At 40.9% G+C, this 23,805-nt stretch overlaps 1 protein-coding gene across 6 annotated transcripts in view; it reads left to right on the forward strand.

The window, feature by feature from the left end:
- The window catches only part of CPM (carboxypeptidase M), a 103,027-nt gene that overhangs the window by 31,437 nt on the left and 47,785 nt on the right, over positions 1–23,805 (forward strand). For 2 of the 6 annotated variants that reach the window (XM_059402494.1, XM_059402497.1), the window contains 2 exons: positions 219–523; positions 1,027–1,189. In XM_059402494.1, the coding sequence (XP_059258477.1) occupies positions 1,030–1,189 (160 nt within the window). In that variant the 5' untranslated portion in view covers positions 219–523; positions 1,027–1,029. Of the gene's footprint in view, positions 1–218; positions 524–672; positions 743–1,026; positions 1,190–23,805 lie in introns of those variants that run through there. The other 4 variants (XM_059402496.1, XM_059402498.1, XM_059402495.1 and 1 more) reach the window with 3 other exon arrangements.

Consider the following 23,805-nt stretch of genomic DNA (forward strand, 5'->3'; position numbering starts at 1 on the left):
CGTTTAAGAAACAGAGAAGTAAAATTGGCCTAGGGAGTGTTGGATTTACAAATTGTGGCTGTGTTTCTTCCATGTGATTTCCAAGTTTTAAATTTAACTGATGTAGCCAATCTCACGCACCAAGTAAATTTGTCGGAAATTCTCCTATACTGCACAGTTGGCAATTGAAAACTTATACACACACGCGTTCTTCTCTCTTGAATCCCACGCGTCTTCAGAGCACGGCCCGGGAGCCTGCCACAGCTGGGACGCAGCCGCTCCGACGTGCAGAGCTCTCACGGCGTCCCGGGCTGCAGGCGTCCCGGGGCTGCAGCCGAGCCAAGGGCCCGGCTCCACAGCTGCACACTCGCAGCAGCTGGAGACACCCAAACGCCCGCATGCCCTTCGCCGGAGCCGTGGCCGAGGGCAGGACACGCTTCCAAGCCAGGGCACCGGCAAAGCCTGAGACCGCGACAGGCGACTCAAAGATTACACCGCGCTCCGCCACCCTCGACCGCGCACCCGCACGGGCCGCCGCACCCCGGTAAGCCCGCGCCGCGCGGGTTCCAGTCCGCCCAGGTGCGAAGGGCGCTGAGCGGCTCCGGCCCCGCCCACCAGGGACCCGCGCGGCGCCCGAGTGGGCCGGCGGCACGTCAGTCAGGCGCCGGGGGCGGGGTCCGGGAGCGCCCGTCCCCCCGCCCGGCTATAATGTCGGGCCCCGGCGGGCTGCCGGCGGCGGGTGGAGGTGCGCGCCTGGGCAAGGGTGAGGCTGAGGACGCGCGGAGCTCCTGGCAGCTGCCCGCGGCGGCGGCTCGCGGACCCGAGGGAGGGAAGGAGGAAGGGGAGGGCGGTGGGATGGAGGCCACTCGGGGCTGCCCGGGCTCCGCTCACACCAACTCTCGAAGGTGCTGCTTCCCACGTTCACCTTCCCGGGCGCGGGCAGCGGTGGGGTCAGGGGACCTGACGGTACAGCGCTGAGCCGAGCCGGGGACCGCCGCAGCCCTTCCCGCCTCTGTTCTCAGCTTTGTTATTTGTATTCATCTCCAGAACATGGACTTCGTCCGCCTCTGGCTAGGGCTGCTGCTGCCCTTGGGGGGTGCGCTGGACTTCGGCTACCACCACCAGGAAGAGATGGAAGCGTTTTTGAAGAACGTGGCCCGAAACTACAGTTCAATCACTCGCTTACACAGTGTTGGGAAGTCTGTGAAAGGTAGGGTCCGTCTCGTGCACTTGCCCAAACCCCCAGTCCTCGCTTTCATTCATTAAATCCACCTTAGCTGCCTGCCCCCTTTCCTTGGAGCGACTCAAAAAGGAGATCCAAGAGGGCAAGCTGGTGCCTTGCGTGTTGGTGGGTTTCTGCTTTTGTGTGTTGTGTTGTCTTAGTTTGCAAGGGAAGTAGTAGGAAGACCTGAATTTTAGGAGACGTCTCTGCTGTCATTCAGTGTCATTGAGACTTGTTCTTTTTCCATCTTGCAGGCACTAGTTGCTTGAGGTGTGTATTTTTGGTTTTTTCTTGGGAGGTAAACTTATGTCAAGAAGGTGTCCGTTTATCCATCGCAGCTTTCCCCTTTTGTTGGCTTCTTTAAATAGGATTTGGACTGTTAGTATCATTTCGGTCTCTTAAAGTCTTAAAGTCTCCTTTAAGCTAAAATAGTTCAGTTCTGTTGGCGAGATTTCTGTTGTGTATAATCAGCCCTATGACATAAAGTGATGCAAAACTATCGTTTCTATAAGTTTATGTTAAATAGTACCGTTGGTAAGATTTGTGTCATGCGTAATTAGCCCTCTGGTTTAAAGTTATGTAAAGAAGTGACTGATACTGATTAAAGGCTCTTTTAAGATTATCTATTTGGATAAGGCAATTGCTGGATAATAAATATGTTAGTAATGATTGAGACTAGCATTTTCACATTTATCATTTAACTGCTTTATTGTTTTAATTTAGAAATTAATATATTAAATATAAATAACTGTATATTAAGTCTCATTCTGATAGACAAGGAATTTGAATCAGAGATATTAAGTATTTTGCTCAGGATCACCAGATGGTAGATTTCATAAGCAGACTGGCATTCAGATCCTTCTACTTAAAGGCGTAGATATTTTGGGGAAAGTCAAATACTTTGTCAAACATTGTTATTTCTTAATCTTTTTATATTGCTACCCCGGAAGAGATTACCTGAAAACTTAATGCTTAAACCAAAAGTTTTGTTAAGTTTATGCTATTTGGAGCTTCTCTCTTTCTAAGGTGTATTCAAACTACCTAGATTTCAGCTCTGAGCTTTTGAACTAGGGAGTGCCTCTTAATTACCATATTTTTAAGAAAAAAAAATTAGTCATGGTTTTTATGTTAAGACCTATTTACTTACATCCAATGCAACATAAAAAATGCTGGGTCATGTGTGTAATGGTATCTTTGTTTTCAAACAACATTGCCAAAGAGTTGGTGCCAGAATTACTCTGTACTGCTCTATAATCCAAATTACAAAGGTTGGATGTGTAAGAAATTGTATCTTGAATGAGCATATGTATTCAGCCTTTTGAAATCATTTCCCCCTAAGGTTCAAGAAGACCAATTTTAAAAGATCTAAGAATACTAATTATATTAATAAAGCAAATACCTTGAGTTATTGTTCTGCCATCATTTAAACCACAAGATGATGAGGGTGTTAATTTTAAGTACTAAATGATTTGGCAAGTTTTTATATTTTCAAGCACAAAGTGCTTGTGAAAGAAAATTGGAGAATCTTTTAATAATGTGAACCAGCTCCTCTGATCCGTCTTGCATGATATCGGATGACTATGACCGTGAAAGCCGCTAGGCTCCCCCTCCCCAACTTTGTATGCACTCTTATGGGTAAAGGACTGAGACGTTTTCCTATAAAAATAAAATCTGACGCTAGTCATCAAATGTTTGTGTTCAATATATTGTTCTGCATAACTACCCCAATTAGGAAAAAGTTTCCAGGTGGTGGGTTAAACTGGACACTGTATCACTCACTTCATGTTTTCATGACCATTGAAAACCAGTGCTCATTTGTTGGTCCTCTTTTCACTAGATAGGCAGTTTTCCCTGGCTGTCCCACCCTCTGGTGTAGGATAGTCTGCTTAGCAAACAGCCTTTATGATACATGTTATTTATTTAATTTATTATGAACCTGGGCAATCTACCTAGAAGAGAAAGGAATATTCCTACCCAGTCAAATACATTTTTAGCTTTTGTAAATGCACATCGTGTGGATTTTTGTTTTAATCATGAATCCCATTCTGCTTTTCTTCCTCCATTCACATTTTTTCATTACATATCTCTATGAACTGACAAGGTCTGCAGAGGTTAAATTGGTTGCTGTATAGTGTTTTATCCTCTTGGTTATAGGAATCGTCTTCGTCATTTGCCTTTTGGGGGCATCTATATGGTTGTGATGATCTAGTATAAACAACAACGCTTTAAAAGCATTGATAGCGTCATGATGATTACCTTACATTATAACTGGTGCTTTTAAGTTTTTTATTTTGAAATGCTTGAAACCCACACAAAGGTTGAACACACATACACCCTTCACCCAGATTCAGCCATACTAGACTGACCATATTTCGTTTGAACCTTTTGGAGGAAACCCCATGACCTAATGACCTAGTAAAATCTTCGGTGAAACGAGAGAAGCAACTCCAGAAACTGACAACCAAGTTGAGAAAACTTAGAAAAGGTACAATATTTATCGGTTTATTCATTCCTCCATTTAGTTAAGCAAATATACCCCCCCCTTTTTTTCCACTCCTAACCCCCTCTGTCTAGTATGATGCTGGCACATATTCAGTAATTTTTATCCTTTTTTTAAATGAACTGAATGTTTGCTGAGTGAAAGCTTTTGTGAAGTAAGCAAAGTTGTGTGCCATTCATTGCCTACTGTTAGGTAGCCCCCTTTAAAGGACAATTATATTTATTGTGGATTTCCCCAACAAGCCTCTCCACACCCCCCAGGATTAGTTCTAGGACTGTGCATGTGTATGTATGTATGTATTTTTTTTTCCTGCCACTTCTTTTCTTTTTTTTTTTTTTCCTTTTTTAAGTTTTTAATTCTGGTTAATTTATGGTGTTATATTAGTTTCAGGTACAATATAGTGATTCAGCACTTCCATACATTACCCAGTGTTCATCACAAGTGCACTCCTTAATCCCCCTCAGCCCATTTCACCCATCCTGCACTCCCTTCTCCGCTCCTCTGGTAACTATCAGTTTGTTTTCTATAATTAAGAGTCTCTTTCTTCATTTTGTTCATTTGTTTTTTAAATTCCACATATGAGTGAAATCATAGGGTATTTCTCTTTCTCTGACATTTTGCTTACCATTATACTTTGTCCATGTCATTGTAAGTGGCATGATTTCATTATTTTTTATGGCTGAATAATACTTCATTTTGTGTGTTTGTATGTGTGTGTATAAATATACATACCACATATTCTTTATCCAATCATCAATCAGTGAACACTTGGCTGCTTCCATATCTTAACTATTGTGAATCGTGCTGCTATAAATACAGGGGTACATGTATACCTTAGTATTCTTTGGGGAAATACCCAGTAGTAAAGTTACTGGATGGTAGAGTAGTTCTATTTTTAACTTTTTTTTTAAAAGAATTTATTCATTTATTTGACACACCCAGAGAGAGAGAGAGAGATCACAAGTAGGCAGAGAGAGAGGAGGAAGCAGGCTCCCTGCTGAGCAGAAAGCCTGATGTGGGGCTCTATCCCAGGACCCTGAGATCATGACCCGAGCAGAAGGCAGAGGCTTTAACCCACTGAGCCACCCAGATGCTCCCATTTTTAACTTTTTGAGGAACCTCCATACTTTTTTCCAGAGTGACTGTGCCAGGCTGTGTTCTCAGCAGTGAATGAGTATTCCTTTTTCTAGCTTTAGGACCATTTAAAATGAGATTTTCTACTACCTCCGAATTCTCTGCTTTAAGACTTCCGCTAAGTCTAACCTTTACTTTATCTGAATAAAGAAGGTTGCAAAGGGCAAGGAATAGATAATAAAAATTTGTTATCAAGTGCTTTTCATATTATGTTTTAATACATTATTTCAATCTCAGTGACTCTGAGTAGGTATTGTTATCCTTGTTTACAAAAGAGGTCAAGGGGCTCCTGGGTGGCTCAGTGGGTTAAAGCCTCTGCCTTCCACTCAGGTCATGATTCCAGGGTCTTGGAATCAAGCCCCGTTTCGGGCTCTCTGCTCAGCGGGGAGCCTGCTTCCTTCCTCTTTCTCTGCCTCTGCCTCCTGTGATCTCTGTCTGTCAAATAAATAAATAAAATCTTTAAAAAAACAAACAAACAAACAGGTCAAATGAAGCACAGGGAAGTTAATTAACTTGCTGAAGTTCACACAGCCAGTTAAGTGTCCAAGGATTCAAACGCAGATCCTTGATTCCCCAAGCCCATCTCTTTGACATTTAAAGAAGCAGTTTGGCACAGAGGTAGGTGATTACAAGGAGAATGAGTTTGTTAGTGGAGGGTTTAAGAGTCCTGTTTGGGGCACATGGGATTTGAAAACCTAGCTTCTGCCATGGATTGATAGCTGTGTTGTTCATGACGGTAGTCATTAGTCACCTGGATATTGAGCAATCGGAATGTGACTAAAGAGAACTGAGATGTGCTAAAAGTGATTTTTGTAGACTTAATACAAAAAAAGTAAAATAATAATGTTTTTATGCTGATCACCTGTTGAAATGACAACTAAGAACTATAGGTTAAAATTATTTTTAAAATTTTACCTACTTTTCACTTCTGTTAGGTTAGAAAATTTTTAAATTATATGATTTGCATTATACATTTAGATTGGGCTCTGCTGACCTAGACAGAAGTTTGGTAGTAACTTTCTTCTTAGTACAAAAGGAATTTAAGTTCATTTAGAAAATTTGGAAGATAGAGCAAAGCACCAGGAAGAAAATTAAAATCTTACCACCATACAAAGAAAACAGTATACTAAAATCACTATGTGTACTGTTCTGTGCCTTTCTCCCCCACAGTAAGCCAATTATCTTGTTTGTCCATGCAAACATGTTATTTCTAAAACTTGATTTTAGGTGCATGTGTGGCTCAGTGGGTTAAACCTCTGTCTTCAGTTCATGTCATGGTCCCAGTGTCCTGGGATGGAGCCCCCAGCCCGCTTGGGGGGGGGGGAGGGTGTCTTTGCTCATCAGGGAGCCTGCTTCCCCATCTTTCTCTGCCTACTTGTGATCTCTATCAAATAAATAAATCAAACCTTAAAAAAAAAAACACTGGATTTTAATGCCTGCTTTGTGTCCTACCAATGGATATCCTAGTTTTTATTTAACTTCTATCCCACTGATGGGCGTGCATTTCTAAAATCTTCCTATTACAAACAATGCCAGAGTAGACCTCATCATAGGGAAGACGGTGAAAATGGTCGGAACACTGGCTTTGGAACCACAGTAAGTGCAAATTCTAAATCCTTTACTCTGTGGCAATGTGTCCTGGAGTTGTTGGATAATTCCTGGCACATAGAAAGTGCTACATAAAAGCCACTGCTGCTAAGGATACAGTAGCTTCTGTTAGGGAAAAATTTCAAAATTACCAGGTCTTAAGCAGTTTTATATATTTGATACATGTAATCAAATTGCTGTCCCAAAAAGATTGTATTGATTTTCATAATCTCACAAGAAATGTAAGCTAAGAAGAAAACAACTTCTCTATATCTATTAGTCTTAAATCAGTACTGGCATTAGGGGTTTAAAAGATTGTTATAGTATTTGTCCAAGAGCACAATGTGTTGGTCATACAAGATGCATCCGTTGTGGAGATCTGCTTTACTTCATCGAACCTACAGTTAACAATACTGTATTGTATGCTTAAAAATTTGCCTAGATGGTAGATCTTAGGTTGCATTCTTAAAATAATAGCATAATAATAAAGACTATTGAAGTGTCTATTTTTTACTGTTTAATGTATAAGGGAAGATTCATTTCTCATGCTTCTTCCCCAACAACATTCACCTTCCCGTATTCAACAGATACTAATTGTATTTACCTTGCCAGGGGCAATACCATTTCAGATGCTACCATTCTAGTAATCTACCTAGAAATGGTTTAGACTCTTGCCCTGAAGAGGCATGTACAGTGTTCTCCCACACACATCTCTCATTGTTTACTGCCCTTGGTGGGGTAGATTTTATCTGGTGATTTGCCCTCAGAAAAGAACATTGTATGCAAAACTTTGCCCCAGCATTTGGTTTTCTGTCACACTTTGTTCATTTCTCAAGTGTGATCATAAAGCTAGTTTGCTTGGGATCCTGTATTAAATGCTCATTTTAGTTTTTATTATCACTATTGTTATTATTCATTTTTATTTATTTTTTGAGAGAGAGAGAGCATGTGCACAGAGGGGCAGGGGCAGAGGGAGAGAGGAAATCTTAAGCAGGCTCCCTACCCAGCACAAAGCCCAGCATGCGAACTCATGACTCTTCACGACCTGAGCTAAGATCAAAAGTCTGATGTTTGGGACGCCTGAGTGGCTCAGTTGGTTGAATGACTGCCTTCGGCTCAGGTCATGATCCCGGAGTCCCGGGATCGAGTCCCGCATCGGGCTCCCAGCTCCATGGGGAGTCTGCTTCTCCCTCTGACCTTCTCGCTCATCCTTTCTCTCACTGTCTCTTTCTCTCAAATAAATAAATAAAATCTTTAAAAAAAAAAAAAAAAGTCTGATGTTTAACCAACTGAACCACCCAGGCACCCCTAAAATGGTCATTATGATGTAAATATGACATTGAGGACCAAATACCAAAACTATTAAAATCTAAGAATTTCAGCTGTAAAACACATTTGTGATTTAAAGTTACAATGGCTTGGCAAACCTTTGTGGCTCTTGAAAAGACTGAAATGCAAAGTCCTTTTCTGAAACATTTACAGCTGTCAGCCTTGTTTTTCACCATTCAGGGTTTCTTAAAGATACCTCCTATTAAAATACAGAACGAAAAAATAAAATAAAATAAAATACAAAACGGATTTAGATTTACCCTACATTTGTAGTATGATATGAGGAAAGAGGAAATTGAGGACAGGAAATTGAGACAGAATATCCAAAAAGTAACATAGAATTTTACTCTGCTTCTATCTAGTAACCGTTTTGATTCCAGATCTCAAATCTCTCTAAACAGCAATACTCTAGGGACTAAAAAAATAACATCAAGCAACTTTTACTGTTTGCCTGAAACTTTACATATTATGTATCACCGGATCATTCTAACAATGGTATGAAATACCATTATTATCCTCCAATTTACATATGAAGAATTGAGATTAAATGTTTTTTTTTAATGTGTTAAGTGCTCTTCTGTGGAATTCCTTGACCCCTTTTAGGTATTCAGTTTCATCTAAAGCAGTTTGGATTCCATCTTTTGTTGTAAAGGTAAATTTTTTCTATATGCCAAAACTCTGAGTATGAGGCAAAGGAGAGGTCTGAGATTCTGGTTTGCACGCTTACAGGAGGGACATCCACCCACCAAAATGCCATCTCTTTAGAGAACAGTGATTCTCATTAAGAGCAGTACCGCCCCCTAGGGGGAATTTTGGAAATGCGAGGGGGAGGTTTAGGAGGTAACTTAAAAAGTCTTGGGAGGGGGAACCCTACTGATGCATTCTTCTGGTCTTGTCAGCAATGTATGAATAGTTATGCAGAGTTTAAAAAAAAAAACCCACATTTTCTAATGCCCTCTAGGTGAAACACCAGAGCCTAAAACCAAACTCTGTTTTATGTGCAAATAAAACTTTTCCCACAGTTTTAATATATACTGAACTTTCGAGGAACATAACTGTATGTAAACTGAGGGAAAATTCTCTTTTCCATAGCTCTGAACTTGACTGAGAGGGATTTCACATTCGTAAAATCTTCAGTGACTACCCACCCCCCCTCCCGCCCGAATCCGTCTGCCTTTGTAACAGATACATTCATGGTGACTCTCAAGGATAGGTACAGGCATCTGACTTTCTCATGTCTTCTTGTGGCTCCTGCCCCAGGTTTTACCTGCTGATACCATGTTTGATTATAAGTTGTTTCCCTTTTATTTCTCTTTTATATACTCTGAATGCTATATTGATCGTTTTGAAATTATCTACATAAATGTGTTTTCTGTGAGTGGTATGCCTGCATCGTAAAGGAGGAGTTGCAAAATATTGGGCATGAAAAAAAGAGGCATAAACTGGTGGGGCTGGGAGCTGTTGAAATAAAATCACAGACCTAGATTCAAGTTCATGTAGCCAGCATCCAAAAGGTGTTTGATCTCTGTTCATAATCAATGAACAGGCACGCGTGTCTGGAGGCAACACTGTGGTGGTGACCGTGGTATCTGAACTGAGCAATAAAAACTGCCATTCATCCTGTTTCCTGCTTTCAGTTTGTGTATCTAGAATGTCCCTTTCTTTAAGAGTACCTAGTAAGATTAAAAAGAACTCTAAAGTAAAAAAAAAAAAAAAAAAAAATTTTTTTTTTTTTTTTAAGATGATTTCAGACATCAACTGGCACCTGGGTTAGGAGAAGGGCCATTAAAGCAAATCTTCCTATTTAGTGATTTGAAGCAACTGGTCTTCTTCCTGGCTCCACAGTGATTCAATGTAACAGAGAATAGTCGTTTGCTGAGTTCATTGGTCCTAATTTGAGTTTGGTTAAAAGGAAGCAGACATGAGTTGCACATTGAGAATGTTTCTCATCTCAGTGTTGCAAGGACTGCTGCATGTCAGATGTTTTAAAGTACAAATTTTCTGGTCTGTGACCCTTGGCATAGTAGCTTCAGCAAGCTCAGCTGGAGGGCTTAGTCTCCACTGCATCAGAAAAAGGCTGCCAACTTCAAACAAATTGCCTTCAAACTGCTCACAGACTTATCAAGAACTTACCCAGAGCTGAAGATAACAGCCTTATGGTGGGGTATAAAGGCAGTAACAGTCGTGCTTATGTACTGGGAAGGTTTACCCTTCCACAGAGTCTAGTAAAAGAAACCAACGAGATCCCCCTTCTGTTTAAGTAAAGAACTTTCTATTTGTTGCTTTCCCAGTTTTTTAATTCCGCTGATAGGAATCTCTGAGGAAACTAGAACCACACTTGAGCAAAACTGAAGTCACATGAACAATTATCCAAATACATGCCTCAGATACCTTTCAAAGTACACAAGGATGTTATGAATACAGTCAGAGGCAATGTAGTACAATGTCCCATTTTTTGAGTGGGAAGGGATGTCACAGACCCTGTGATCCCTCATTCAGTTCTTCACGGCTTAGTTCAAAATGTTAATTCCTCCTGGAAGCCTTTCTCCAGTCCCCTGGGTGGACTTAGCATCTCCCTGGACCCCTTTTCCTGATCAACTTTGGAGGCTTTAGCTATGTTGCCCCTGGGGGCAGGCGTCAGGCTGTGTTCATCTTCATATCCTAGGCCCAGATGTGTCCTTATTAAAGGCCAAGCACTCTGGGGTCGAAGCTGGAAAGTTTTTCCATGCATAGTAAGTGAGACATGAATGTATAGCATATAGTCATGTCATTATACTGCGTGGGTATATAGAATATAAATATTTATATGTGCTTTCATGTATTCACATTTATCATATATAACTTTAGTATATAACTTTAGATTGCTACATAAATTGTATGTAGTAAGTACTGCAGTCTCTCAAGTATTTTTGTGGTATTTTTATGGTATTCAACTGAATTTCTAAACGTAATAGAAAGTCTGAAATTTATCTGAAATTTGACTCCATGTGCATCTAGCATTATTAAGGTGGAAATAAATCCAATTAAAAAGTAATGGGAAGGGGCGCCTGGGTGCCTCCCTGCGTTAAAGCCTCTGCCTTCGGCTCAGGTCATGATCCCAGGGTACTGGGATGGATCCCTGCATCAGGCTCTCTGCACCATGGGAAGCCTGCTTCCTCCTCTCTCTTTCTGCCTGTCTCTCTACCTACTTGTGACCTCTGTCTATCAAATAAATAATAATCTTTAAAAAAAAAAAAGTAATGGGAAAACTATTGAATAGCTATTTTATGGCAAATAATATAAATTGGAGAGGTAGATGCCATAGCTCCAGAGAAGTCACTAGAGCGCTGGAGATGGCATCAGGGACCTTTGTGTCTTTCAGGCGGTGAAAGGTATGATTGAATTACCCTCAAAAGCCTAGAGTGGTTCTGTCCCCCTAACCCTTGGGTCCCCCCAATCAAACATCCATTAAGAGCGAGTAAATATAGGAGATACACATGCTGCTCCAGTAAGGAGTTTGAGTAAATATGCCTTGCTTTATTTGAACCGTGCAAAGATAACTTAAGTGTCTATTTAGAGAATTTAAAAAGAGAAGAAAAGAATCCTGTGATGAAACCTGCCCTCTACCCCACACAGTTGAGCAGAATACAGAAACCCTTTGATTCAATGACTTTTCTCCATCCACACTCCAGAACATTGTACAGATTTAAGATGAACGCAGCTGACACGTTTAATTATTCTTGCTTCAAGTGGTTCAGAAAGACACAGGTTTTGGAAATTCACAAGTAGATAGACTGTCAAAGAACCTTCACTTTAATTTTTAGATGTACTAAATAGTCATTCCCTTGTCCACTATTAATAAGTCAGTCAGGCCACCCATTAAAATTCTTTTGAAGGCAAGGGGGTGTTAGTCCCTCTTGTGAGTATAGACACCTGGAGATGAGTAGAGGACACAGATCATTTTTTTAAAGATTTTATTAATTTATTTGAGAGAGAGGGTACAAGCAGTAGGGAGGGACAGAGGGAGAGAGAGAGAAGCAGACTCCCTGCTGAGCACTAAGTCCTATGTGGGGCTCCATCCCAGGACCTGAGATCATAACCTGAGCCGAAGGCAGACGTAAACAACTGAGCCACCCAGGCGCCCCTGCACAGATCATTTTAACATGCAGCAATTCAATAGTTTCCGCATTCTGTTTTAATTAGAAAGATTTATATATACCTTAATAATACCAGATGCACATGGAGTTAAATTTCAGTTAAAGGCTACTCAGTTGGAGACTATTTTTTTTTTCTTAGTAACTCTCTTAGTAACTCAGTTGAATAATCTTACCATCCTAGAGATAAGCCTAGCTGATTTATCATTCGCTACTGTTAAGTTCCTTTCTCTTTTTTAAGAAACAGGAAGCTAAATTGGGATATACCACATTCTGGCTTTAACAAACAGTTTATTGGGCTTGGTCATCTTTTAAGTTTTAAGAACATGTACTTTTAAGTGCACAGTATGTTTTTATGGGATCTATAGCACACACCAGTTCCAGGTGCAGAAGTGGGCAACAATTGCAAAGGCCTCGAGGTCCACAGGACTATTGAGTCGAACTGGGTGAAGTTGGAGAGGTATGCAGGGGACAGGTCTCTATAGAGTACTTTGCAAGTCAATTCAAGCATGGAATGTTCGCTTCTGTTCTGAGGATAATAGGGAACCATTGGAGGGTTTTAAGGACGGTAATATATAAACCGAGGTAGGTTTAAAAAAGATAATAACTTTGGCTGTTGAATAGAGAATTAAAAAGGCACAAATATAGAAGCAGAGAGAATAATCCAATTATAGTCAGGCAAATGGTGATGGTGGTGATTTTGATTAAGAAAATGGAAGGAAAGGATGCCTGGGTGGCTCAGTTGGTTGGACGACTGCCTTTGGCTCAGGTCATGTTCCTGGATTGAGTCCTGCATCGGGCTCCCAGCTCCACGGGGAGTCCGCTTCTCCCTCTGACCTTCTCCTCGCTCATGCTCTCTCTCATTGTCTCTTTCTCAAATAAATAAATAAAATCTTAAAAAAAAAAAAAGGAAAGAAAATGGAAAGAAGTGTAAGGATTAGAGATTTGTCTCAGAAATAAAACCAACAATACTTGCTAATAGATTGGAAGGGAAGAGGAATATCAGGAGAAAAAAAAATCCAGGAATGACCTTTAGCTTTTATGCTTGGCCAACAGAGTGTGGGAGGTATTATTGACCAACATAGAGACAACTAGAAAAAGGCAAGTTTGGGCTGAAATCAAGAGTTCTGATTTAGACACTTTTTTTTTAAGATTTTTATTTATTTATTTGACAGAGAGAGACAGCGAGAGAAGGAACAGAAACAGGGGGAGTGGGAGATGGAGAAGCAGGCTTTCTGCTGAAGAGGCAGCCCAATGCGGGGCTCGATCCTAGGACCCTAGGACCACGACCTGAGCTAAAGGCTGACACTTAATGACTGAGCCACCCCGGTGCCCCTAGACAACTTTTTATTATAAGTTTGAAGTCCTTAGTAGACATCCAGTGGGGATGTCCAGTAGTTGGGTATGGGTGTGGAGTTTAGGGGAGAGGTTGGCTAGAGAAATAGACAGATATACTTGAGGGCTATCAGTATATAGATGGTATTAAAACCCATGGAACTGAAAATAATCTAACAAGCAAGTGAAGCTAAAAGAAAGCCAGAATAATAGGGGCGCCTGGGTGGCTCAGTGGGTTAAAGCCTCTGCCTTCGGCTCAGGTCATGATCCCAGGGTCCTTGGATTGAGCCCCGCATCAGGCTTTCTGCTCGATGGGAGCCTGCTTCCCCTCCTTCTCTCTCTGCCTGCCTCTCTGCCTACTTGTGATCTCTGTCTGTCAAATAAATAAATAAAAATACTAAAAAAAAAAAAAAATTTTTAAAAGGCCAGAATAGAGTGCTAGGGCATTATGCCATTTAGAGTCTGGTAAAGATAAAGCTGGTGAAGGAGATGAAAAGAAAATCAGCAATAAGTTAGGAGGAAAAGGAAGAGTTGGGATCATAGACATCAAGGAAGGTCAGCAACTCAAGAAGGAGGTTATTTTGGGGAACCTTGACCACCCACTGGTGAATTGCTAGAAAGACTCACAACTCAACATGAAGTCCTATTCAGAGCTAAGGGGTTTTTTGTTGTTGTTGTTTAAGATTTAATTAAATTATTTGAGAGAGAGCAAACAAGCATGAGCAGAGGGAGAAGGAGGAGCAGACTCCCCACTGAGCGGGGAGCCCTACACCAGGCTTGATCCTAGGACCCCGGGATCATGACCTGAGCCAAAGGCAGATTCCCAACCAACTGAGCCACCCAGATGCCCCAGAGCTAAGGTTTATTAAACAAAGGATATGGTGTAGGGATAGCAGGATAATGGTGACCTACATAAGCAAAGACCTGAAAGGTCGGCAGCCACTTCTTCGCTGTCTCTCTGTGAGGATCCCAAAGCTATGTGTTTCTCTCCAGCTGTGAATTGTACCTCCACCCAGGGAAGCCCACTCAGGTCTTGGCAGTCCAGAGCCCTTCAAGGGCACTGATCACATCACTGTGGGGCCATCCAGAGTGCAGACTCCTACAGGCTACCAGAGTATCTCATGAATCTTCTTACTTACTTTAAACAGTGATTTTGGCTTGGTTCATCCTGACCTACTACTGACTTGGGGGTACAAAATAACATCATTAATTAGAGAACATTTCAGGAATATAGTGCTGGGTGTTTGGTTAAGGGTCCTTACTGCCACTCCAGTGTTCCCAGAGATAAGCAAGGGGTGAGTAAAAGAGACAGGCCATTTTAACTCTTTCCTTGCTGAGGTCTTGGTTAACCAACCATGTGGAATGCTGCTGTAACTGAAAAGCCAGAGCTAGGAAGTGGAATTAAATAAATAGTTTTTCTCTAGACCTATTTATTCCAATTACATTTATTGAATGCCTAATATAATTTGTGGTGTGTGCTAGCATAAGAATATAGAGGTAAAGAAGTTAGACTTGGTCCCTGACCTGGTGGGGTTGACAACCTGAGAGGTGAGTAGGAGGGAAGAGATTGATTCCCCCCAGGAGATATAGGTGTGAATGGCCCTGTGGGAGCCACGGCAAGGAGACGCACATTGGCCGAGTCCCGCAGGCGTCTGGCTCGAAGGGGGAAGGTGAGGCAGTAAAGTAGTGTGTTCAAAGGCCTGGTGGTGGGACGCCTGCGTGGCTCAGTGGGTTAAAGCCTCTGCCTTCAGCTCTGGTCATGATCTCAGGGTCCTGGGATGGAGCCCCGCATCGGGCTCTCTGCTCAGCGGGGAGCCTGCTTCCTTCTCTCTCTCTCTCTCTGCCTGCCTCTCTGCCTACTTATGATCTCTGTCAAATGAATAAATAAAAATATTAAAAAAAAAAAAAAAAAAAAAAGGCCTGGTGGTGAAGGAGCCTATTGACCTTGAGGAACGTTCAAAGTTCAGTGTGGCTAGAGGGGAGAGAGGAGGCGAGAGTGGGAGGACCAAGGAGGACCTTGTACACTTTGTTGAAGACTTTTGGCTTCATCTGGAAGGAGCCATAATCATCCTAAGGATCCGTGCCTGATCGGAAAATGACACATTTGTTTTCTTGATTGGAAACTTTCTGATAACTTTGCATTTCATTTTGCATCACAGTAAAGATACCCTTTAAGAGATAAGGTGGAACAGCTATTTCTGGGAGGAAAAAAAAATGAGAAAATACAAACCCACCAGCCTGAGTAAATCAGGACACCAATAACATGTAATACCAAATGCATAAACCTAACATTCCCAACAACTGTCAGTGTGGAAAGTTCTGGTTTAAATCCCATAATTGGACTGAACTATTCATTTAAACCTTAAAGATTATTTTATAATACAGTTTACTAGAAACATTTCACAGTGTATGACACATACTATCTTTTTGCCCTCATAGAACACGAATCACAGGAGAGGGAAGGATTTTTTTTTTTTAAGATTATTTATTTATTTATTTATTTAATTTATTATTTATTTATAATAAATTATTATTATTATTATAAATTATTATTATAATAAATTATTATTACATTCCTATTTATTTATTTATTATTTATTTATTTAATTGAGAAAGGGGAGAAGGTCAGAGGGAGATGCAGACTCCCCATGGAGCTGGAGCCCGATGTGGGACTCGATCCCAGGACTTTAGAATCATGACCTGAGCGAAGACAGTTGCTTATCCAACTGAGCCATCCAGGTACTCCGAGAGGGAAGGATTTTTTTAATGAGTTTTGGAGGCAATTCTGTGTATGCTAAACTTATAGAGAAACTGATAAATGTTACACCTAGAATTCAAAGAGAAATGCCAGAATATGTAGAAACAGATACTTTTTTTTCCAGCTGTATTGAGATAAATTGGCATCTAACATTGTCTAAGTTTAAAGTATAGAAATGATTTGATATGCACATATTATAAAATGATTGCCATAATAAGATTAGTTAACACCTCTTTGACCTAACATTAGTATACTCTTGTGGAGGTGGTAAGAGTGGTTAAGACCCACTCTCAGCAACTTGAAAAGTAGAAAATATATAATAAAGTATTGTTAACTATGGGGACATGCTGTACATTAGATCTTAGAACTTACTTGTCTTACTTGTACCGTTTAATCAATGTCTCCCCATTTCCCACACTTCCTGGTTCTTGGCAATCACCAATCTCCTCTGTTGCTATGACTTTGGCTTTTTTAGATTCCGCATCAAAATGAGATTATAAGATATTTATCTTTCTGTGTCTGACTTATTTTATGTAGCATGATGCATATATTATGTATAATAGGCTTTGTTATATATAGTAATATAGTGTGTGTATCTGTGTGTGTGTGTGTGTGTGTGTGTGTATTCATATACATATATATGGTTATCCATTCATCCATCTCTGGACATTTAGGTGGTTTCCATGTGTTGGCCATTGTGAATAATTCTGCAATGAACATAGGTGTGCAGATACCTCTTAGGGAGAGTGATTTCATTTCCCTTGGACATCTGTATCCAGAAGTGGGATTGCTGGGTCATATAGTGGCTCTGGTTTTAATTTTTTTGAGGAAGCGCCATACTGTTCCCCATAATGGCTGCACCATTTTACATTCCCACCAACAGTGTGCAGATACCTTCTACTGAAAAATAATGTGGGTGGGCTTCTGGGTGGCTCAGTGGGTTAAGGCTCTGCCTTCGGCCCAGGTCATGGTCTCAGGGTCCTGGGATCGAGCCCCACATCAGGCTCTCTGCTCAGCGGGGAGCCTGCATCCCACCACCCCCACCCTGCTGCCTCTCTGCCACTTGTGATCTCTGTCTGTCAAATAAATAAATAAAAAGTTAAAAAAAAATAATGTTGGGATATTGTTCTTGTGAAATACAACCATTTGTATTTCCAGGTGGTAGTAGCAGCACTGAGAGGGAACTCAGTCATGGTCTCATTTTCTAGGGAAGCTAAGAGCCATGAGAACGGGAGATGAAAGAAATGCAAGCACTTACATTCCTATTTTAGAGCTGAGAACAAATAGAGCTCAAAGATGAAGCAATTGATGACCCAAGTTTCTATCTTGGGAACTTGGTGGATTTGGGTCATTAACCCACATTTGGGCCTTAGTAATTCATTTACATATTTATTCAAATATTCAGGGAACTCCTGTTGTCTACCAGGATCTGTAGAAAGGTACAAAGAACAAGGCCTGGACGTTGCTCTTTCCGAGCTAGGGCTGGGGGCTGGGGTCTTGAATTTCAGTCACTGAATGAGAAAAGCACCATGGCAGGACTCTGGAGTTCAGAGGCCTGACCTCCAGGAGGCTATCAGGGAAGCTGATACTTACACAAAGCTCTGAGTGTTACCAGGTGAACAGGTGAGAGGCTAGGAATTCCAGGTAAAGTGAATGAAAAAACAGACCACAGCCTAGGGACCTTGGTGGGATTGTTCTGGGAAGCGGGTGGGAGCACTTTGTGCTGACAGTGCCCTGGTGTGTGTGATCAAGGATAAAGATTTGCTGGTGCTTGTTTCTGCTGGATCTTAGCATCTAGGGTGTCTTAATTTGTGCTCACTGGAAGATAATAAAGTCTTAGAAGGATTTTGTCATCATGGGGCCTTTTTTTTTTGGAAACAGTGATAAATAGGGAAAATATTTTGACTCCCGTAACTCTTCACTAAAATTGCAGTATTTGTAGCCCCAAGGGAATTATGTTTCCATAGGACATTCTGTTCTCTGTCCTTGGGAAAATGTTTAAAAAGGAGTGATAAAGGGTATTTGAAAATTAGTAATAAAGCTCTACACTTTACTGAATGCTTACTATGTGCTAGATACTTACTTGTATGCACTGTTTTAAATCCTAATGTCAATATGGGAATTCAGTGGTGTTCTCTGCGTTTCACAGATGGGTAACTAAGGCTTTGAGAAAAATGACATGCCCAAGACACTTTAGCTAGTATGTGACAGGGCTGGGAATTCATACCCAGGTCTGTCAGAATTCAGAGACCCAGTTGTTCCAGTTTTCACATGGTCTGGAAAGCCTGGAGGCTCCTGTCAAGGTGACTTGAAATACTTCCGTGGGTAAGGAAACCAAAGACAGCTTAGGATGCCATTCCCTAATGCTGAGCAGCTCATCTTTAACTTTTTATTTTATTTTTATTTCTTTTTAAAGATTTTATTTATTTATTTGACAGAGAGAGAAAACAAGTAGGGAGAGAGGCAAGCCAGGGTGGGGTGGGGTGGGGAGGCAGGCTCCCTGCTGAACAAAGAGCCCGGGGTGGGGCTCAATCCCAGGACCCTGAGATCATGACCTGAGCCAAAGGCAGAGGCTTAACCCACTGAGCCACCCAGGCGCCCCTCATCTTTAACTTTTTATATTGGATTTTTTAAAAAATTGGAATAAAGGTCACATGACTAGTGTGGAGATGGAAGTGAGTTAAGGCAGGGAAACAGTAACCTTTCACACTCGGGAAATAAACAGAATCTGAGGTAGTCATACCCTGCTGTCTGCTCTGTAGACTGGCCACACTGGATGTCCTCTAAGGGATGTCTGGTGAGCTAGCATAAAGGTACAGTGCTGTCTAGTGAGAAATCCCTCATTTTTGAGGGGGAAACACTAGGGAAATGGAGTGTTGTCCAGTTGGAGAAAGTAACTGTCCAGGCGTCCGAATTCCCAAAGATCTTTGGCTCCTGGCACCATGGCGTGATCTCTTAGGTCATAAGTGATAAGTGAGAAGTTGAAAAATGCCTCTTCTCCCATTCGCTTTTTTTTTTTTTTAAGATTTTATTTATTTATTTGACAGAAAGAGACAGCGAGAAAAGTAACAAAAACAGGGGGAGTAAAAGAGGGAAGAGCAAGCTTCCCACTCAGCAGGGAGCCTCATGCCGAATTCCATCCCATGCCCCTGAGATTATGTCCTGAGCCTTAACAACTGAGCCACCCAGGCGCCCGCATTCACTCTGTTTTATAGAGTCACCTTTAAAACAAGTTCCAATCTAGCAGTCATTATAAAAAATACATTCTTAAAGTAAGTGGTAGGGTGAAAATCAAGGGTTTAGCAAAGTAATCTTAATTTTAAAAATCTTGATAAGATATTAAAATTGGGTATTAAAATTGGGGAGCTATCAGAATAGGGTGAAGTATCATTTTTACACCCAGATCTGTAAATACACAGATATTTGAAAAATGACAATAAGAGTTTAATAGTAGTTAAGCCTCTGTTATGCTCTTCAGTAATTGTGATTTTGAGCAAGATTCTTAATCTCTTTGGGCCTATTTCCTCTTTTGTAACATGGAAATAATAGTATTAACCTTATGGGTTGTTGAGGGTAAATGAATGAATAGATAGGAATGTGATTGGCTCAGGGTGTGACTGGCAGCTAAGAAATGCTGTTGAAGTACTCGCCACCATTGCTGTTACAGAAATTGAGACCTTGGGCAAGTGGGAAGCATGGCAGTGACACATGCTTTGGCGTTGAGAGCAGGTGAAGCCACCATTCACCGAGGGCGCCTTTGTGCTTTCCCTCATTGGGTTTTTGTAGCTCAGAGGTATATACCGGCTGACAGCTTTGGAGACTGACTTGCCAGTGGTTAAGTAACTTGCCCAGGGCCACAGAGTAAGTAGCTGGCAGATGCAGACCAGACCTCTCCTTCATCAGAGCCTGGCTTCCCTCACCCCTGCCAGCACACCTTGTGACCTGGGCCCTGCAAGTTACAGCCTCCAAGCCAGACCCTCCTTTGACAGAAGAGGAATGTGAGGCTGTTGGATGAAGTGATTTGCCAAAGGTCCCCCTCTCATTAGACTGCAGTCCAGATGTGGAAACCAGATTTCATTTGAAGGCTGTGTCTCTCTATGTAAGGCCCAGTTGCTTATGATGTGTCTGGCAGAAAAGAGTCAGGGTACTTTGTCAGGTACCAGGAGGCTGATCGCATTGGGATTTAGCATATGCATGCTCAGATATTGGATTACAAGCCATCTTTTGCTTAATTGGCTGGTATTATACTTGACGTTATGAGTGAACATAGAATAATAAGAGATTTTTTTTTGTTTTTCCACTTTTATATTTGCTTTAAAAATTTGCCTCTTTAAGAGGTTTAGAATCATGTTTCACAATAATGTAAATAATGTAGTAATCTTAGGAGAAGACCAACCCATATTTTCATCATTGACCCTCAGCTGATGAGAGCTTTCTGTTCAACAGAGAAACACATCGGCACAGAGTATGTATAAGGATGTAGATTTGCAGCATTATTTATAACAGTAAAAAATGAAAATGAGAGTCCTTGAACTAATGCTTATTGGATTATATACATAAAATAATTAAAATGACAAATTTTATGTTTTACCACAATTAAAAAAATAAAATGTAATGTGCCCAAACCATCAGATTGTACACATGATGTGGGTTAATTGAATGTGAATTATCTCAGTAAAGCTATTGAAGAATAAAGCCATATGTTTATCAATAGGGAACTGATTAGATTATGCTATACTCCGTCAATGAAATATTATATAAACTTTATAAAAAGAATGAAGTGGATTTATGTTTTTGATAGGGAAGATGTCCAGAATATTTTGTAAAGGAAAAAAAATTCACGTCCAAACTTTTTCCTATGCATTACATATATGTACATGCCCATAGTTTTGTATGCAACGTGCCTTTCTCACTTACGTGTGTTGGGGTTGGTACACATAGTATTTATTTTAGGTTCCCCCTGCTATCCCAAAATAGGGCGTTCCTTTGACACCTTTCCTTAGCCCAGTGGGGTAAAGAGAAGAAGCATTTACCATTAATTTATGTAGAAAATTTTTTTGAGTATACAAAGAACCAGAAAATACCTTCACTTAGGTTTTCTGATACCTTAGGACACCTCTTTCTAACAGACACAGTTCTGTGGTGGCTTGATGCGGAGATGTTGATTGGCGGGCGGGTGCGGGGATGGAAGGGGTGAGAGAAGTGGGAGGGGGCTCCCGCTGCTGGTCCGGCTGCCTGCCTCTAATAGCTCTCTGCAAAAGAAATGCCGGATGCTGTTTTCTCTTTTTGACCTTTTTTCATAAAGCAAATACACTACTTCAGATTTCTTTCAGTTAGCAAAAACAGGTATCAATGTAGGTCTTTCATTAAAACGGAGTGGAATAATACAAACTTTGAAAGTGGGGAGTAATTGTACTTCACTGTCTTTAGCTGCATCCTACTATTCATGGTTTGATTTCCTCTGAGTTTATTTCCCATTTCCATATTGATGAGTATTTAGGGTATTCCCAACTTTCAGACGTCTCACAGTGTTATGACTGATACCCTTGAACAAGCACATGGACTCCATAATTCCGCAAGGTAGGCGTTGCTGAGTCAAAAGCTACGTCCATTTTTGTGCTTGGGAGATACTGACAAATTGCCCTTCAGTAAGACAGATGATTTACATGCCAGCACCCCATGAATATGTTCATTTCCCCAATCCTAACCAACACTTTAATTTTTTTCCAATCCAAGTCAGTAAAAAAACAAAACAACAAAACCTCTTCCATTTTAATTTGCATTTTCGTGATTGAAAATGAGAATGAGCACGTTTTCACATTTATTTAACATTAAATGAACACTAACCGACTGCGGTAGATGCTGGAGTCAGCAGTGAGCAAACATAAGCTTCCGCCCCCCTGAATTTACGTTCAAAGTTTACTGGCCGTTTGTATTTCCTCGTGCACTTTGCCTCTTTTTCTGCTTATTTGTAGTCCTGAGATATTCTGGACATTCTTTGTGATCTCTGTGGCCAGTATTTTCAGCCATGTGGCTTGTCTTTTATTGTTTAATATACACACAATAATAAATATTTTCAATATTTTTTGCCTTACGCAAGTTTTTAATTTTTATGAAGTCATAGTCATCATCTTTTTCTTTATGCTTTTGTGTTTTATATCTGATTTTAAAATGAAATATAGGTCATAAAAGTAGTCTATACTTTTTTCATTATTTTTATAGTTTTAGTTTTACATTCCGCACCTGACTCCGTCTGGAATCTATTCTTTTTTTTTTTTTAGATTTTATTTATTTATTTGACAGAGAGAGATCACAAGTAGGCAGAGAGGCAGGCAGAGAGAGAGAGAGGAGGAAGCAGGCTCCCTGCCGAGCAGAGAGCCCGATGCGGGACTCGATCCCAGGACCCTGAGATCATGACCTGAGCCGAAGGCAGCGGCTTAACCCACTGAGCCACCCAGGCGCCCCTGGAATCTATTCTTGTGAATGGAGTGTGTGTGGATAGATTTCACATCCTACATACAGTATGTATATTTTTGCATGTTCAAATTTTTTTTAAGTGTGTATGATTTCTGTAATATGAAGAAAGAAATAGGAAAGAAATATGAAGACTTTGAAAAGACTCTTAGGGGACACCTGGCTGCCTGGGTTGGTAGAGCATGTGATCTTGATCTTGGGGTCTCAGGGTCTTGGGGTTGTGAGTTCGTGCCCCACATTGGAATCAAAGATTACTTAAAAATCGAAAAAATGGGGGGGGAAAAGACACTTAGGGAGTGGATGTCTGGAAGAGAAAGGGTAAAGTGATGGGAAAGAAGGCTGTGGCCTGTGGAATAAATTAGGTCATCATGGGTATAGGAAGGGACAGAGGCAAAAGGATGAGCCCCTGGCTGACCTTGTGTCCTGGTTGCTCAGGAAATATACGAAACATCACAGCTTCGAAGATAAGCCAGAATGATTCAGAGATTGGATTCTTTGGTATTTCTAGTTGTAATGTAATAGGATTATCAATCCATCTTCTGGGAAAAAAGTGACTTTGGGATAATATCCTATTTAAAAGTAACCCAACCTTGGGGGAAAAAAATAACCCCAGCTTGGATTAATGATTGACTTTATTTCCATTAATTCGGCTATCAGAGGTTCAAAGGGGACTACTAACTGGTAGGTATGTTAATTAACCCTTTTTAGAATAAAAAGAGTTTCTTCCAGAGAGTTTATTTTTTAAGGATTTTTTGTTTAATATATCTGGAAAGAATGTATATACAAAGACTTGAGATATGAGAAAGCATTGGTTCAACATTACTGAATCTAGAAGAATTGGAATTTGCGGGGGAGCGCCTGCGTGTCTCAGTGGTTTGAGCCTCTGCCTTCAGCTCAGGTCATGGTCTGGGGTCCTGAGATCAGGCCCCACATCAGGCTCCCTGCTCAGTGGGGGGCCTGCTTCCCCCCCCCCCCTGCCTGCCTCTCTGCCTACTTGTGATCTCTCTCTCTCTCTCTCTGTCAAATAAATAAATAAAATATCTAAAAAAAAAAAAAAAAGAAGTGTTTATAAAAAAAAAGAATTGGAATTTGGGGAAGGTAGAATAAATTACCTAACTTTCCAATTTTTAAAAATTCGAAACTGCAACTAAAATAAACAGATAAAATCCCATTAACATTTAAGAGTCTTCATAAGACTCTCTCCATGACTTTTATAAAATTAGGGAGCCTCAGCTGGCTGCTCTAGGATTCCTCAAATGCAAAACAGAAATAAGGAGATTCCTGACTGGCCCCCATGTTGTTGAACACTCTCGCCACCCCACCAACTTTTTTTTTTCTTTCTTTTTTCAGCTGG

This window comes from Mustela nigripes, chromosome 6 (genome assembly GCF_022355385.1).
Source record: "Mustela nigripes isolate SB6536 chromosome 6, MUSNIG.SB6536, whole genome shotgun sequence".
Taxonomy (NCBI): domain Eukaryota; kingdom Metazoa; phylum Chordata; class Mammalia; order Carnivora; family Mustelidae; genus Mustela; species Mustela nigripes.